The sequence below is a fragment of the Aquarana catesbeiana genome, linkage group LG05 (genome assembly GCF_042186555.1).
Source record: "Aquarana catesbeiana isolate 2022-GZ linkage group LG05, ASM4218655v1, whole genome shotgun sequence".
NCBI lineage: Eukaryota > Metazoa > Chordata > Amphibia > Anura > Ranidae > Aquarana > Aquarana catesbeiana.
The window spans coordinates 255603110-255621638 of NC_133328.1; the positions used below are offsets into that span (position 1 = coordinate 255603110).

Genomic DNA, 18529 nt, shown 5'->3' on the forward strand with positions numbered 1-18529 from the left:
GGGATGCCAGCCTGAAGGGCTTGGGGGAGTCCTAGACCTAGACACCTTGTTGACACAGGGAATTTGGTCGTCTGAATTTTCATTTGCAAAAGTAGCATTAAATCGGGCTGTCAGTGAAGCTATTTATGTATCCTGGTCTTGGAGTGGCTAGAAGTAGTTAGATTTAAAGTGATTGTAAACCCTCACCTTGTAAAACAACCCATTCAGTTTAAAATAGAAATGAAAGGCAAAACATTTGTGTGTGTGTATATAATATATTTATAAATTGCCCTTTCCTCTTTTTTTAAATGTGATCACATTCCCTCTGTTCTCGGCTGTATAAAAGCTAGGGGAGGAGAAACAGCAGCACACTGATCTTCCCAGTGTAAGGCTGTGTGGGTGGGGTGTGTCAGGACAAAACTGATCATTGGAGGAGAGAACACTCTCATAGCTAGAGATGCTTCTTCCAGTTTGCAGCCTATCGGAATTAGAGATAAAAAATAACACAATTATATATAGGTAAGTATCCTGGCCATATCCTGACCTTTCTCCAGTCAGGTCTGGATCAGTATTTTGCCCTGGCCCAGTTTTTGAACACATCAGGGATATTCTTCTTTTACCTCTTTTTTTAAAGTGTGTTTCTGAGCTGGCAGCCTTATCCTATAAACCCCTACCTGGTCTTACACAAGGATAACGTTGTCTTGAGGCCTAGGGCCTACTTTTTTCTAAGATAGTTTCTACTTTTCTCCTGAATCAAGACATTGTTTTCAGTCTCTTCCCTGACTGGATGTAGTCTGTGCTGTGTGGATTTACCTTTCAACCACTGCTTCCATCAGCAAGGCAAACCATCTTTTTGTCATTCCCGATGGTCCCCATAAAGGGGAATCTGCTCTAACATTTCTCAGTGGTCCAGACAGGTCATAATAAAAACTTATGGTCTTAAATTGATAAGAGACCTATAAAACAAAAATGTGTTATTTTGCAAATAATTTAGTACAAAAGCCCCTGCTATTATTTATAAAACTACCATAAAAAATAAATAATAAAAACTGTGAAAGAGCAGCTATTACTCCACACTAATATCAATAAATGTATTTCCCTTGTTAAAAAAAAAATATCAATAAATGTATACCTACTAAAAGTGCAGCGCTCCTTAATATAAGTACAATGCTATAATTTGTCCAATTAGGTTGTAAAAAAAAAAAAGTGAGAATAGTCCCATACATTATATCATCCAATTAGATTATGTGTCCAAAAAAACACCACCCCAGTTTATGTGCCACAAGTAAAAGTAAATATTCTACAGTAACAGAAATCTTCCACCATGAAAGCCCAGCCCCCAGTCGGGTGTCTCTTCATCTGATGTGGTAGACCCCTTAAAATAATCAAGGTGGCCAAAAGCGAGATATATGCAAAGAAGATCCAATAGGGTAGTATTGCCAGTGACTTTTTACTAAAAAATAACACTCACAATACACAGAGACACATACAAATGTCTTTTCACAGCATGCAAATACACAGTGTAGATCTGTCAGTTTAGCAAGATGGCACCTGGCCCCTCCCAGCGTGATGTTACACCTGCCTCCTATTATATTGTGGCTTACCAATTCTTAGATGTAGTGACTGCATTAATTTTCTAGGTTTCCTTCTTAGGTTTTTTCCTTTCTTTTCACCTGATGATCCGGCCAGCAAGTCTGGTATTTTTCAACCTCCTACAACAGACCAGGCTGTCCAGCAAAAGTAGAAGTTATAGGGTTAAGACAAACCATTTAATAGTACAAGGAATCTTTACAATGGCCAGCTTTTATTCATTTATGTAAAGCCTTTACCCCAAAAGATAGAAAAAAACCTGTTGCTCTAACTTAGTAAAAAGTGTTAGTCGGAATTAGATTTTAATTAATTAATACATTTTTCATTAGTCAAGTTCATCCAACACTGACTGTGGTGATGGGGGAATGTGGAAGGAAAGTCATTTATGGGCTACTTAAGCATTAAAACCAATCTCATATCCTGCAGTGGAAAAAAAATTGAAGGTGCAATTTTTACAACTATATTGCATCAATTGTGTAAAACACCTCAACTCACAACGATCTACACCCAAATGCCCTTATGCAGCTGAGAACAGAGGGAATGTGATCACTTATAAGAAAGGGAAAAAAGGTATTTATAATGTTTTTTTTATATATCTATACAACATGTTCTACCTTTTTATAAAAAAATTTTCATCTCTATTTCTATTTCTTTAAACGGAATGGGTTGTTTTACAAGATAATCGTTTACAATCACTTCAATGTTAAAGAGGTTCTAAAGCCTTAAGTTTTTTTTTACCTTAGTGCAGTCTATGAATTCTGTTCTAACTTTCTGTGCCAGAGGACCCACCCCAGCTCTACCTCCTATATTTACCTGAGCCCGATCTCGATCCAACATTGTGCATGAGAGTAGCGGCTCTGTCCCTCCTCACTGGGCACATTGATAGCTGCGGGAGTCATTGGCTCCCACTGCTGTCAATCAAATTCTGTGATGAGGTGGGGGGCAGAGCCGAGTTTTACTTTCTGTGTCTCTAGAGTGCCCCATAGAAGGCACCTTGAGGGCAGGAGCCAGGAGCGCTGACAGGGAACCCCAAAAGAAGAGGATCAGGGCTGCTCTGTGTGAAAGCATTGCACAGAGCAGGTAAATATGACATGTTTATTATTTTAATTTTTAAAAAATTGAATGCTTTATAATCACTTTAACCTGCCTAATGATGTTTTCTCCTATGTACGTTTGCATTCCTTTTAGCTTTTCATGAGTTTTGGGCAAAGTAAATATTGGAAAATAAGGTGAATCGATTTACAAGGAAAATTTAAACAAAAAATTGCTAGAACATGATTGGATATTCAAAGTAAACACTGTTTTATTTACTAACATTAACTTTGCAAAGTGAACATTCACTTTTTAAGTGATCAACCACTATTCCTTTATTATATCAATCGCAATTTAACATTTAACCTGTATTATAATGGTATTGGCTTGATTTATCCAAATATGTTTGATCTACAGTTATATTATGTTTGTATCAGGTGGTTGAACTACAATGAAAGATTCCTGCTGTATAAATGTATTGATATTTGAAAATGTTAAAAGGGAGGTACAACACTTTGGGCCTGCCTTCGTGGGATTGCAGCTGCCCCCTGCTTTCTGTTTTAAACTAACATTTGATGGTGTGGTACATTTTGGTTTACTGCCCCTTTAAATATTTGGAATGTAAGAGCTGAGGTGTTATTTCAGTAAATGGGAATTCATGGGTCTTTCTGGAATTTCCCGGGATCATATACAAGGAGTTGAGAGATTAAGAAATTTGGCACTCGGTCAGCGTCTGGCAAAAGAGCTCCCGTTCCTCCCACCCTGTCGCAGGTACTTTATGTGTTTTCTTATAACCTTGGATTTCTAGAGGGAACGTTTTGAAAATTCTGATAAGAATATTTCTGCTTGAGTTCTGTCGGCTGAGCAAACATGGTTTATATACATTTAATTTATGGAGATGTGTTTTCAATAAGAAAATGATTTCTTGGTGAATGTTTTGTTAATATTTATAATTAAACCAATAAAGTGCCCTGGCCATTTCATGCCATATTATTGTATTAGTGTGTTTTTTCATTTATTCATGTTAATTGTATTTGGGGGAAGTATTATGGTTAATATTGGGTGGATTTGCAGCCTGCAAACCTGTGATAGGACTGAAAGCCACTGGAATACATTTATTAACTGCAATATAGGAATGTCATATATGTCTACTTTTTCACAAATATACTTACCTATATATAATTGTGTTATTTTTGTATCTCTAATTTCAATAGGCTGCAAACTGGGAGAAGCATCTGACTTTCTTGTACGGCAGGGAACTCTCATTCAAGTACCATCAGGAGAAGTAGGCTGTTATAAAATATGTACTTGTGGGCAAAGTGGAACTCTTGAAAACTGCATGGAACTGAATTGTGTCGACCTACAGAAGTCATGCATTGTTGGAGGACAGAGCAAAAGTATGTGTATGTACAGCCAATTGACAAAATCTTGGCAAATTTACTGTGTGTGTACACTGTATATCTATGTGAATATACTGTGTGTATGTGTGTGTGTATGTATGTGTATATACTGTATAGTGTGTGTGTGTGTGTACAGTATATACTGTATATATGGGGAGAGGGGAAAATACTGCGCTAAACCAAAAAAAAATAAATAAAATGAAATAAGAAAAGCAGCTAACACTCAAACAAAGTCCCAGTGCACAATATCAAAAAATTAGTGTAACGCTAGAGAGCTGTACCAGATAGAAGGAAAAATCCAAGGAATCGATCTTGGTACAACTAAAAATAATGTGAGGTGACACAAAATAACCTATAATTACAGTGCTATGTAGCAATGTGAACTGTACAGACAAATAAATAGAATGAAATGGTGAAACATAAATCTAAACACGAACATGTGACAATGTCCACACGGATGAGAAAAATGGGATAGAAAAGTTATTTCTGCTCAATCTCTTGCTGGAGTTTCGACTACAAAGTCTTCCACTGGGGCATATCCTGATATCCTGACTTTGTAGTCAAAACGTGTTGGGCCAGCACCGCCTGCTTCCCACATTGCTTTTTAACTTTTCGTGATCACAATTTATTTTATATCCTGCATTTCATTGTAAGATGTTTTTTATCTGAATAAACCATTTTTTGGTTGACCTGCGCCATATGGAGCTCCCTTTCTTCTTGAATTTTATATTTGGGTATTGATGTTTACCTTCCTGCTGAAATAGTTTCCTGGATTGGTCTGGTCGCTGAGAGCCCTGGAGCCGTAAACCAATCAGTGAGTGGCCTGGAGTCGGAGACATATTGGTATTTTCCAGTCCGGCATCCGTATACCATCAGGAATCCAGCATTACGTGCCCATTTGATGCACTGCCGTATGGTATGTGCGTCAATCTTATTTGGTAAAAGTACCCTACCTCCCATTTAAGAATTTGTGTGTTATACCCATCAGTATGTTCAACAGTCCATTTTGAGCAGACGTTTCAACTCCAGCAGGAGACTGAGGAGAAAGAACTTTCCTATCCCATTTTTCTCATCCGTGTGGACATTGTCACATGTTCGTGTTTAGATTTATATTTCACCATTTAATTCTATGTATTTGTCTGTACAGTTCACATTGCTACATAACACTGTAATTATAGGTTATTTTGTGTCACCTCACATTATTTTTAGTTGTACCAAGATCGATTCCTTGGATTTTTCCTTCTAGCTGGTACAGCTCTCTAGCGCTACACTAATTTTTTGATATTGTATACTGTATTTATGTATTAATCCAATACAGCAGCAACAGATAAAGTGAAAATGCAATGTCATCAACAGTAACAATAAATGTGCTTGACAGAGTAAGGCTTAATGTACACGGGACGTTTTACAACCTCCCCTGAACGATTTAACTTGACAGATAGTAAACAACGTTTAAAAATGTCCGTTTTGCCGTGTTTATATTTTTTTAAATAGTCAAAAATGTATCACTATTAAAAACCCCTGTAAACGAAACACGTGTTTACAAGCTGTTACAGGCATTTGGCATTTCAAATGCTTCTAAACTCAACTGCCTAGAAACAACTATAAATGACTATAAACGACCCTGTGTACATGTACTGATAAGATAACATAGAGGAGTGTTCAGGGGCAGCTGAAAAAATGCCCAACTGCTCCTAAATGTCCGTTTACCAGCAGCATGTGTACATGAAGCCTAACAGAACTGCTAGTTGTTTACAGTACAGTAACAGAATGTTGGGGGCAGTAAAGGTGACTAGACATGTGCAGAACGGAAAACAATTTTTGTTTTGTTTCAGATAGATTCGTTATGTCACTAATTTTGTTTTGTTGATTTGTTTTGGACTTAGTTAAGTTTAGTTTAATATTGTTTATTAATTTTCTAACAAATTACACATTTTTCAGATTGATCCGGATCAGTCGAAAAATGATCAACCAATTTGAATTCTGTGTGAAAGAATAGCTGGTAGTTAAGGAGCGGACCAGGAAGCCACCCGCTGCGTTCTGAAAAACCAATGACTCATCAGCTGTCAATGGGTTTCCCTGCTGCCAGCTGAAATGTAAACAAAAGAATGCCTATAATGAAAAATGCTGAACAAAACAGGGTGAGCCCCCCCCCCCCCCAATCCATACCAGGCCCTTTGGGTCTGGTATGGATTATAAGGGGAACCCCACGCCAAAATTGAAAAAATCAATTCCAGACCCTTATCCGAGCATGCAACACAGCAGGCCAAAAAAAGTGGGGGCGAGCGAGTGGCCCCCTCCCTCCTGAACTATACTAGGCCACATGCCCTCAACATGGGGTGGTGTTTTGGGCCAGGGGGGCTCTGCTTCCCCCCAAAGCATCTTTTCTCCACAACCCTGGTCTGATGGTTATGAGGGTGCGGGGGGTGAATTATCAGAATCTGGAAGCCCCCTTTAACAAGGAGGCACCCACATCCCTCCCCCCCATGTGAATGAGTAGGGGTCCTTGCAACACATCTGCCAGCAGCACACCACCAGCTGTAGAGTATAGCAGGCACATTTCTCTGCCCTAGCTGCTGCATCGAAGAAAAAAAAAAACACTCCCTGCCACCCTCATGTCCATCGTCTAAATTCCAGCTTGTCCAAATTGCTGGCTTTACAACTCCTGCCTTTCCGTCTGGTGGATTCTGCTCCCTTCTGTGAATTTGCAGAATGTGCTGTTCCACAATGGCAGGTTTCCAGTCACTATTTCTTTACACTTAAGGCCATTCCAGCTCTGTACCATCACGTGGAATGCATTATTTTAGCATCGTAAGGCAGCCAGCCGCAAGGTCCACCTTCCTGCTGATGCGTGGTCCAGCAAGCATGGTCAGGGCTCAGTGCTGGAGCTTGTTTTGTCGCCACATCTCCATACAGCTGTTGGTGATGATGCGAGATCTGTAAGCTCCACCCCTTCTCCTCCTCCTCCTTCATGCCCTCCTCTGCTAAATTGTCCTATGATCCACCAGTACCCCTAAGCGTTCAAGGGGCCATTCAATGAGTCAGGCTAAAAGATGCCATGCAGTGTTTCAGCTGGTCTGTCTAGGGGACAGGAGCCACATGGAAGCTTGAGCCAGGAATGGTGGTGTGCGATAATGGCACTAATATGCCTGCCACATGTCCTCAATTTGATGGTGTGGTGTATCGTAAACAGGTACCCGGATTTGCAAGATCTTCTAAGGCAGGCCAGAAGAGTCTGTAGCCATTTCAGGTGGTCATACACAGATGTCACAACATGCCCACCAGGTGGAACTCAACTTTGACAATGCTGCAGAGGCTGCACATGCAGCAGAGGGCCGTCAACGAGTACCTGTGTGCGTATGGCACAAGGACAGGCTCAGGGCATCAGGGCATCTCAGATTTTTTTCCCTACAGCAATGGCTGCTGATAAAGGATGCATGCACTGTACGGTCATCATTTGAGGAGGCAACAAGGATGGTGAGCCTTGAAAATGTATGCATCAGTGACACAATCCCTCTTACGTTCCTGCTGGATCATACTCTGCGTGGCATTAAGAACATGGCAGAGCAGTGGGAGGAAGAGGAGGACTTCCTTTCCTCTCAAGGCCCGCTTTATGCAGACACCATTATTGTGACGCCACAGAACACACAAGAGGAGAGGGAGGAGGATTCTAGAAGTTTTGGAGGCATTGAGGCAGAGGAAGACATACGTCAAAACTTAAGAGATGGTTTTCAGTCTCCAGAAACCTTGAGAGTAGTATGTGGCTGGGAGGATAACCTGAAGAAGGGGCGTGTCCCTAAAACATGTAGTGTCTCCAGTCGGCAATGTGTGACTCTCTCTGCCCCCTTGGTATCGGCAGTTCCTAATTGGCCTCAGCAGCAGGGTTTGCCCATACTCTTTGGATTCCCTTGTCTGGCTTCCGCCAGGCTGTGACTTCACTTCCGGGCTTCGTACACGGTGCGAGTGGCCGCTTTATACTGGCCCCAACAGTTCCTGTGCCTGCAGTTTGGTTCCCTCTTCATCGGACCCCTGGCCTTATGGTCCTGGATGGTCCCCCCACCAGCGGTGCTCCTGTGTTCTTTGTCCAATGGCTTTGTGCTGAGTTTCCCTAAGCCCCTGTGTCATCCATGTGGCTCCAGCCTCCAGGTACTGTCAGTTTTTGTAACCCAAGTCTCTGCATGACCATCAATTGACTGCTGTATGCCTTGGTGAACATTTTATTATTTTTTAACAATAATAAAAAGTTTTTACTTTTTACTGTCTCTGAGGGTCCTATTTATGTCTTCTGATCAGTGCTGTTCACCCCTTTGATTATATGTGGCTGGGAGGAGGCAGTTCCAGATACTGTAATCCTCAGTGACCGAGAGGACTCTGCTTCTCATGCCTTCGCAAACTTGCTGTGCATGGGCTCCCTTATTCGTCAGAGCCTGCAAAAGGACCCGAGAATTAGTGGCATAAAGGAGAAGGATCTTTATTAGTTGGCAACCCTCCTTGACCACTGTTACAAGGGGATAGTTTCGGAAATTATCCTGCCCTCGCAGAGGGAGCACAGGATGGAATGTCCTGAGGACACCTTAAAGAGGAGTTTATGTACCGCCTTTCCAGACTCAGTAGGTTACAGTCTCATGGAAAAGCTAGTTTTGAGGCTTCTGTTGGTCCAAGGAGGAGCGGTGGAGAAGGGGGCCGCAACAGTGATGCATTTTTTTAAGTCCTCGGCACCCAAGACTGTCAGCATCAAGATCCCATCGGTAGCATCTGCATCAAATGGTGGAAGATTTTCTAGGGGCGAAAACAGACATGGAGAGCTTTCCAGTAGACGATCCACCGGGTTTCTGGGTCATGAGAATAGACCACTAAACAAAACCCAGTATGCAATTGAGGTGCTGGGCTGCCCTGCACTCAGTGTGCTTTCAGAACGGGTGATCAGTGCTGTCGAAGGTTTTGTGACAGATAAAAGAGCGTGTCTGTCTACAGACTTCGTTGACCAGCTGACATTTGTCAAAATGAATCAATCCTGGATTAGCAGCAGCTATCAAGCCCCTGATGCCGATTTTGCTGATTAACCACTTCCCGCCCGGTCCATAGCATATGACGGCCGGGCGGTGGTTCAGTTATCCTGACTGGGCGTCATATGACGTCCAGCAGGATAACATGCCGCTGCGCGCCCGCGGGGGCGCGCGTCACGGGGATCGGTGGATCGGTGTGTCAGTCTGACACACCGCTACACCGATCTTGGTAAAGAGCCTCCGGCGGAGGCTCTTTACCACGTGATCAGCCGTGTCCAATCACAGCTGATCCCGATGTCAATAGTAAGAGCCGTTGATCGGCTTTTCCTCACTTGCAAATCAGAAAGTGCAGCGCTAGTAAATAAGTGGGACGAGAGGACTAAAAGCACAATACATTCCACCACAGTGTGTGTAATCAGTCCAAATATCCAATCCACAAGAATCTTGTGGAGAAATGCATGCTTGCAAAAACGGTGATTCCAGGAGCCCACCACCACGGTAACAATTGGCCTCTCACCTGATGTAATGGACCCTTAGATTATAGAGGGTCACAAACGCCTTTATCATAAACCAATGAATATGCAGCACATCAGTCAAGGACCAGGTACAGGAACTCCAATACGGCCATATGAAATAAAAATGGCAAAAGGATAGTGCTCTCCGTTTGGTAAAAGCTTTATTTTAAGAAGTAAAATCGAAACACTCACATATGTAGTACTTGGTACAGGCAAAACGAAGATCCACCGATCTTCCAAACAGCTTAGCAGATGCGCAGTGGCCGCGGGTGACATCACGACGTTCCTCGTTCTGGACGCGTTGCGTCCCAGTGGGCGGGGACTTCATCAGCAGATGAGGGACGTCGTGGGCACCCGCGCTATATGCTAGGTACGTAGCCATGGCAACAGTACACTAAGCGTGAAAGACCTCAAGCTCACCCGGAAGTCAATCCGGATGTGACACCTGAATGAGAATAAATGAGTGAACGGAAATTTCACCCTTATACATCTGCAAATAAGATCAATCCTGAGCAGGACAAATGCACTAATCCCAAACAGGGATATGTACAAGCCCAAGATATAAAACATCAAAATTAATTCCATATAATATAAAAAATTAATTTAAAATAGTGTAAATACAATTACACAACAATTAATTTAAAATAAAATGAAGATAAAAATATGAGTCATCCGCGGCCACTGTCATCAAATAAAATACATAAAAAATCAAATACATAAAAAATCAACTGAAGGACACTTAACGGTCTGATATAAAGCAATTCGTGTCAAAATCCACGTTTAACCCTTCAGGGCAAAGAGCCCTGGTTTCGAAAATCCAATATGATTCTCGTTTGCTCAATTGCCTTATGAAATTCCCCCCCCCCCTCCAGTGTCTCGTGACCCTCTCTATACCCCAGAATCTTAGACTTTTGGGATTCTGATGGTGATGTAGTTTGAAGTGTCTGGAGACATTGTGGGATTTCAGGCCTTTTTTAATGTTGTTAACATGCTCAGCGAGCCTCACATGTAGGGGTCTGGATGTCCTCCCAATATACTGGAGCCCGCAACCGCACTCCAGCATATACACGACCCCTGCCGTCTCACAAGTGATTAGCTGTTTAATTTCATACTCCTTACCCGTGGCAGAGGCTAGGAATTTTTTCCTTTTCTTAATATTCCCCTTGGCATGTTTACACGGGAGAGGTAAATAGAAAACACCGCGCTAACCAGTAAAATGAATGAAAGCTGCTGCATACAGTTTGACAAGAACAACAAAATAGGCATATGGAAAAATGCAGCGCATGTACAAATGAATATAGGTCTTTAAAATGGTGAAACAGTCAAGAAATAACTAATTGACCACAGGTGCCTTGAAACACAAACGTCCATAGATGGATGTAAATGTCCAACCGCACAGGAGGTATAAGTACTCCAAGGGGTGGTGATGGTCTGATGGTTGTCAGAAAACACCTGGCATCATACAGCGACTTCCCAACTGAGAAACCGGGTCCCAATGGGTCATTCAGAGAAAGTGCAAAAAAGCCTCTTACCAGATCCTGTGGATTCCCATGTCAGCGACAGGGAATCGCATGCGCATTTTGTCACAAATGACGTGAAATGGGAGCTCAGGAATCGCCAATCTCTTGGATTGTGGTCTGTATGGATCTCGGCTGGCAACCGGATGGGTCCTCACAACGAACCGTCCTCACACCCAACCGTCCCAGCGTGCATCAGAAGTTTCACAAACGGTCCCCCGAAAGGAGCAGTTGGAGGGACTGGATCTCATGCGGTAAATGTGGAAACAAAAAGAATGTGCCTCCACATGGTGCAGATAAAAAAGGGTGTTTTTATTGACAAAAACGACCATACACAAATAAAAGCGTGATCACGGTGGATAAAAACAAATGGGCAACAAAGAGAGTGGTGTATGTACCCGACGCGTTTCGACCTAGGGGTCTTCAACAGGGGCCTGTTGAAGACCCCTAGGTCAAAACGCGTCGGGTACATACACCACTCTCTTTGTTGCCCATTTGTTTTTATCCACCGTGATCACGCTTTTATTTGTGTATGGTCGTTTTTGTCAATAAAAACACCCTTTTTTATCTGCACCATGTGGAGGCACATTCTTTTTGTTTCCACATTTACCGCATGAGATCCAGTCCCTCCAACTGCTCCTTTCGGGGGACCGTTTGTGAAACTTCTGATGCACGCTGGGACGGTTCGGTGTGAGGACGGTTCGTTGTGAGGACCCATCCGGTTGCCGGCCGAGATCCATACAGACCACAATCCAAGAGATTGGCGATTCCTGAGCTCCCATTTCACGTCATTTGTGACAAACTGCGCATGCGATTCCCTGTCGCTGACATGGGAATCCACAGGATCTGGTAAGAGGCTTTTTTGCACTTTCTCTGAATGACCCATTGGGACCCGGTTTCTCAGTTGGGAAGTCGCTGTATGATGCCAGGTGTTTTCTGACAACCATCAGACCATCACCACCCCTTGGAGTACTTATACCTCCTGTGCGGTTGGACATTTACATCCATCTATGGACGTTTGTGTTTCAAGGCACCTGTGGTCAATTAGTTATTTCTTGACTGTTTCACCATTTTAAAGACCTATATTCATTTGTACATGCGCTGCATTTTTCCATATGCCCATGTTTACACGGGATGCATTTACCGCATGCATAGAAGCCACTCAAAAAGGAAAATAACCTATCCGAGGAGGGTACAGGGGGGTTCAGAACACTGGGGGCTAATCAGTCTCTTAATGATGGAGCCTTCTTGTAAATAAACTGAGGGCGATCAGGGAGCACTGGGCCTAAGACTTTATCCTGTTTCAAGATGGGCCTGTTCTTGAGTACTATTTTCTCAAATGTGCGATACTGCACATTATAATCAAGCACCATCTTGAAATTTTGAGCCTTCTTGTAAATAAACTGTGATTGTGTCATAAAATCCAACAGACCCCCTGAGCTCATTTGTTACCGTCGCTTTATTGACAACCTTATCCTGATATGGAGAGGCAATAGGGATAAACTTGACATGTTTATTAATACTCTCAATAATAATCATAAAAACATCGTCTTGACTTGGACGATCGACCAGGAAAAGGTTGTGTTTTTGGATTTGATTATTAACATTACACAAAACCGTTTCACTATGACTAATTATTTCAAACCCACTGACCGCAACTCGTACATCCCCCTGGGAAGTTGCCACCACTATTCGTGGTTGTGCAATATCCCCAGGGGGCAGTACATCAGGCTGCGTAGAAATTGTACCTCTGATGAGGATTTTATGACACAATCACATATTCTAACAACCAGGTTTGAACAAAAAGGATACGATCGATCCAAACTTGAGGAGGAGATCACTCGAGTTAAAGGTCTCGACAGAGGTACCCTGGTCTCTGACACTGTCAGGGAGACTGGTGGAAATAATCAAAATTTCAAGATGGTGCTTGATTATAATGTGCAGTATCGCACATTTGAGAAAATAGTACTCAAGAACTGGCCCATCTTGAAACAGGATAAAGTCTTAGGCCCAGTGCTCCCTGATCGCCCTCAGTTTATTTACAAGAAGGCTCCATCATTAAGAGACCGATTAGCCCCCAGTGTTCTGAACCCCCCTGTACCCTCCTCGGATAGGTTATTTTCCTTTTTGGGTGGCTTCTATGCATGCGGTAAATGCATCCCGTGTAAACATGCCAAGGGGAATATTAAGAGAAGGAAAAAATTCCTAGCCTCTGCCACGGGTAAGGAGTATGAAATTAAACAGCTAATCACTTGTGAGACGGCAGGGGTCGTGTATATGCTGGAGTGCGGTTGCGGGCTCCAGTATATTGGGAGGACATCCAGACCCCTACATGTGAGGCTCGCTGAGCATGTTAACAACATTAAAAAACGCCTGAAATCCCACAATGTCTCCAGACACTTCAAACTACATCACCATCAGAATCCCAAATGTCTAAGATTCTGGGGTATAGAGAGGGTCACGAGACACTGGAGGGGGGGGGATTTCATAAGGCAATTGAGCAAACGAGAATCATATTGGATTTTCGAAACCAGGGCTCTTTGCCCTGAAGGGTTAAACGTGGATTTTGACACGAATTGCTTTATATCAGACCGTTAAGTGTCCTTCAGTTGATTTTTTATGTATTTGACTTTTTATGTATTTTATTTGATGACAGTGGCCGCGGATGACTCATATTTTTATCTTCATTTTATTTTAAATTAATTGTTGTGTAATTGTATTTACACTATTTTAAATTAATTTTTTATATTATATGGAATTAATTTTGATGTTTTATATCTTGGGCTTGTACATATCCCTGTTTGGGATTAGTGCATTTGTCCTGCTCAGGATTGATCTTATTTGCAGATGTATAAGGGTGAAATTTCCGTTCACTCATTTATTCTCATTCAGGTGTCACATCCGGATTGACTTCCGGGTGAGCTTGAGGTCTTTCACGCTTAGTGTACTGTTGCAATGGCTACGTACCTAGCATATAGCGCGGGTGCCCACGACGTCCCTCATCTGCTGATGAAGTCCCCGCCCACTGGGACACAACGCGTCCAGAACGAGGAACGTCGTGACGTCACCCGCGGCCACTGCGCATCTGCTAAGCTGTTTGGAAGATCGGTGGATCTTCGTTTTGCCTGTACCAAGTACTACATACGTGAGTGTTTCGATTTTACTTCTTAAAATAAAGCTTTTACCAAACGGAGAGCACTATCCTTTTGCCATTTTTATTTCATATGGCCGTATTGGAGTTCCTGTACCTGGTCCTTGACTGATGTGCTGCATATTCATTGGTTTATGATAAAGGCGTTTGTGACCCTCTATAATCTAAGGGTCCATTACATCAGGTGAGAGGCCAATTGTTACCGTGGTGGTGGGCTCCTGGAATCACCGTTTTTGCAAGCATGCATTTCTCCACACTTTGAAGATTCTTGTGGATTGGATATTTGGACTGATTACACACACACTGTGGTGGAATGTATTGTGCTTTTAGTCCTCTCATCCCACTTATTTACTAGCGCTGCACTTTCTGATTTGTTGTGTTTACTGAGGGATTTGAATTTTGACCCTGGTGTACAGCTGCTGTTCTTATTATTTACTATTTCGCGCTGATTCATTTCCTACATTTTTTTCCTCACTTGCGTCTAACAGACGCGAGTAGAGGAGAGCCGATCGGTGGCTCTCCTGACAGGGGGGTCTGTGCTGATTGTTTATCAGCGCAGCCCCCCTCAGATCACCACAATGGACCACCAGGGATCGCCACTAGGACAACCAGGGAGAGGGGCAACATGTGGATGGCCAGGTATGTACCCCATGGCCATCCACATGTGCCCAATGTGCCCAGTCAATGCCCAATCTGTGAAAATAAAAAATATTATCCCACGCTACCTGGTGAAATATAAAGCAGCAGCTCAAAATAAGTGGGATATACACAAAACAGTAAATATTATAAAACGTGAGCAGCGCTAAAAATAAGTGAACAAGCATATAGAGTGATATATTTGTAAACAAAAAAGCCCTGAAGGACTCGGAAATAGCACATATGAAACACAATTAAGGTCACCTAAAAAAAATAGGGAGGGGGGTAAAAATATGTCCAAATAGTGAAAAAATGTGAGTAAAAGGATATTCAGTCCAGATAGAAGCCCTGAAGGACTCGGAAATAGCATATATAAAACACAATTAAGGTCACAGAAAAAAATGTGAGTAAATGGATATTCAGTCCAGACAGAAGGGGGAAAGGAGTCCAACCAAAGATGTACGGATAAAAATAATTCAATCACAAAACACCAGCATGTGAGGGGATCCACCACTGTGTGTATTATGCGCTTACCAGATGGCAAACTTTAGTAAGCTTGTACAGCAACCTGATGGTCAATACAGGAACACACACGGCTTTCAATGAAGGACCAGGACTCACACCACGGCTTCCAATGAGGGACCAGGACTCAAAATAAGGCAGCTCAATGCAGATGAATGTCTTCGTGAGACGAAACGTACGTCGGATGGTAGACGCCCTGACGTCATCACAGTAGATCCCGTACCTCGTCCTGAACGGGTGTCCATTAGCCGGCCGGCTGCAGGACACCCGTTCCGACTATTATATGCTTTTATCTCTGGTTCACATGTAAGTGCAATCTTTATTTACATTAAATCTTGGTCTTAACGATTTCACACTATGGAGAGCCGTTGTTTTATATTTCTGGGTCCTGCCTATTGAATGTCGGGTTGGATTGAGCTGCCTTTTTTTGAGTCCTGGTCCCTCATTGGAAGCCGTGGTGTGAGTCCTGGTCCTTCATTGAAAGCCGTAGTGTGACGGTTCCTGTATTGACCATCAGGTTGCTGTACAAGCTTACTAAAGCTTGCCATCTGGTAAGCGCATAATACACACGGTGGTGGATCCCCTCACATGCTGGTGTTTTGTGATTGAATTATTTTTATCCGTACATCTTTGGTTGGACTCCTCTCCCCCTTCTGTCTGGACTGAATATCCATTCACTCACATTTTTTCACTATTTGGACTTATTTTTACCCCCCTTTTTGTTTTTTTCTGTGACCTTAATTGTGTTTTATATATGCTATTTCCGAGTCCTTCAGGGCTTCTATCTGGACTGAATATCCATTTACTCAAATTTTTTCACTATTTGGACATATTTTTACCCCCTTTTTTTTTTTTTTCTGTGACCTTAATTGTGTTTCATATATGCTATTTCCGAGTCCTTCAATGCCCAATCTGTGCCAATCAGTGCCCACAAATGGGCACTGATTGGCACCATTATATAGCACTGATGCCCAGCAATGCCACCCTTAGGGGCATCAGTGCCATCAATCAGTGTCATCAGTGCCACCCATCAGTGTCCATCGGTGCCACCTGTCAGTGCCCATCCATGCCCATCAGTGCCCATCCGTGCCACCCATCAGTGCCACCAATAAGTACCCATCAGTGCCACCCATAAGTACCCATCAATGCCACCTACAAATGCCCAGTGCTGCCTATGAGTGCCCATCGGTGCCGCATACCAGTGTCACCTATCAGTGCCCATCAGTGCCGCCTATCAGTGCCCGTCAGTGCCAACTCATCAGTGCTACCTCATTGGTGCCACCTCATCTGTGCCCATCAGTGCCGCCATATCAGTGCCCTTCAGTGCAGCCATATCAGTGCCCATCATTGAAGAAAACATACTTATTTCCAAACATTTTTAACAGAAACTAAGAAAAACGTTTTTTTCAAAATTTTCGGTCTTTTCTTATTTGTTGCGCAAAAAATAAAAACCGCAGAGGTGATCAAATACCACCAAAAGAAAGCTCTATTTGTGGGAACAAAATGATAAAAAAATTGTTTGGGTACAGTGTTGTGTGACCGCACAATTGTCATTCAAATTGCGTCAGTGCTGAAAGCTGAAAATTGGCCTGGGCGGGAAGGTGTCTAAGTGCCTGGTATTGAAGTGGTTAAGTGTTATTGGGATTTCGAATCTGCAAGACTGTCTAGGCTGCCTAGGTTTGTGGGTGTTGATTTTAAATCTTAAAGTAATTTTTTGGTATAGGTTTCATGGGCACAATTAATACTCAAAGACCAATTTTTCTGCGCCTGTTTGACAGGGGCATCAAAGTAAAATTTTTTACAGCAAGGCCATCTTGTTTTCATCAAGAGTACCTCTATAGGGTTACAATGTGAAGGCATCACCAACACCCAAAGCCCAATTTTTTCCACACCTGTTCTATCCAAAGTCTGCGAATGAGACACCAGACTTTATCCAAAAAAAATTTTAATCTTGGCCTGAGTGTACTGATGTGGCCTGATGTGCAAACATTTTTTTCTATCCAAAGCCTGCCAAAGAGACACCAGAATTTATCCAAAATATCTCGAATCTTCTTCCGAATGCACTAAATTGTGGCCTCATCATACAGACTGGTTTCCCAAGCCGTTGTTACAAAATAAAAAAAGCTTGCAGGAAAAATCTATTTAAATGTAATTTTTTCTCTCTTTATACAGTAAATGTCAGTTTGCAGCAGGTTCTATACACGATACAGATGCGCCACTTCACAGACATTCTAACGGGGGAACCCCCCCGGTACTATATTTAACCAGTTGCCGACCGCCGCACACCGATGTACGTCGGCAGAATGGCACGGGTGGGCAAATGGGCGTACCTGTATGTCCCTTCCCCCCCGTGCCCGTGGCGGTCGGATTCGTTAGAGGACCGATCAGTCCCCATGGCCAGACCAATGATTTATGGTCTGGACCTAGTGATCGCTCCTAACAAATGGTAATTTTCCCGTCTGTGTAAGTGTAAACACAGACAGGAGGGAGTGATGTCATCTCTCCTCATGGGGTCTTTTCAATTCCAGTGAGAGGAGAGATAACATCTAACCGTGAGTTGCACAACACACAGGTACACTTGCCAACCCCCGATTGCCCCCAGTTTAACCCCTTCACTTCCTGTCACTGTGTCACCAATTGCAGTTTTCAGATTTTTCACTGATCACTGCATTGGTGTCATTTGTGACTGAAATAAGTGTTAGGGCAGTTAGTAATAGGCCCCGTTAGGTCTAGGTTACCCCCCTAAACCCCCCTAATAAAGGTTTAACCCCTTAATCGCCCCCCAGTTAACCCTTTCACCCCCTGTCACCAGTGTCACTAATCAATCGCCGTATTTGTGTCACGGGTGACGCTAGTTAGTTGATTATTTTCACTGTCAGGTTTTTATAGCGTCAGGTACCCCCATATATTATCTAATAAAGGTTTTAACCCCCTGATTCCCCCATCACCAGTGATCACCGTATTAATGTTACGGGTGACACTGGTTAGTTTGTTATTTATAGCATCAGGGCACCCGCCGTATATATCCTAATAAAGGTTTAACCCCCTGTTCACCCGGCGGGTGATACCAGTTAGGTTTTAGTGTCAGGTCTGCGTTGCCCCAGGCAGCGTCAGATTAGTGCCAGTAGCGCTAACACCCACGCACGCACCATACACCTCCCTTAGTAGTATAGTGTCTGAA

At 42.9% G+C, this 18529-nt stretch overlaps 1 protein-coding gene across 4 annotated transcripts in view; it reads left to right on the forward strand.

Moving 5' to 3' along the window:
* Nucleotides 1–18529, forward strand: part of RECK (reversion inducing cysteine rich protein with kazal motifs) — a 1099858-nt gene that overhangs the window by 745484 nt on the left and 335845 nt on the right. For 2 of the 4 annotated variants that reach the window (XM_073630723.1, XM_073630721.1), the window contains exon 14: nucleotides 3816–4004. In XM_073630723.1, the coding sequence (XP_073486824.1) occupies nucleotides 3816–4004 (189 nt within the window). The remainder of the gene's footprint in view (nucleotides 1–3815; nucleotides 4005–18529) is intronic. The other 2 variants (XM_073630722.1, XM_073630724.1) reach the window with 1 other exon arrangement.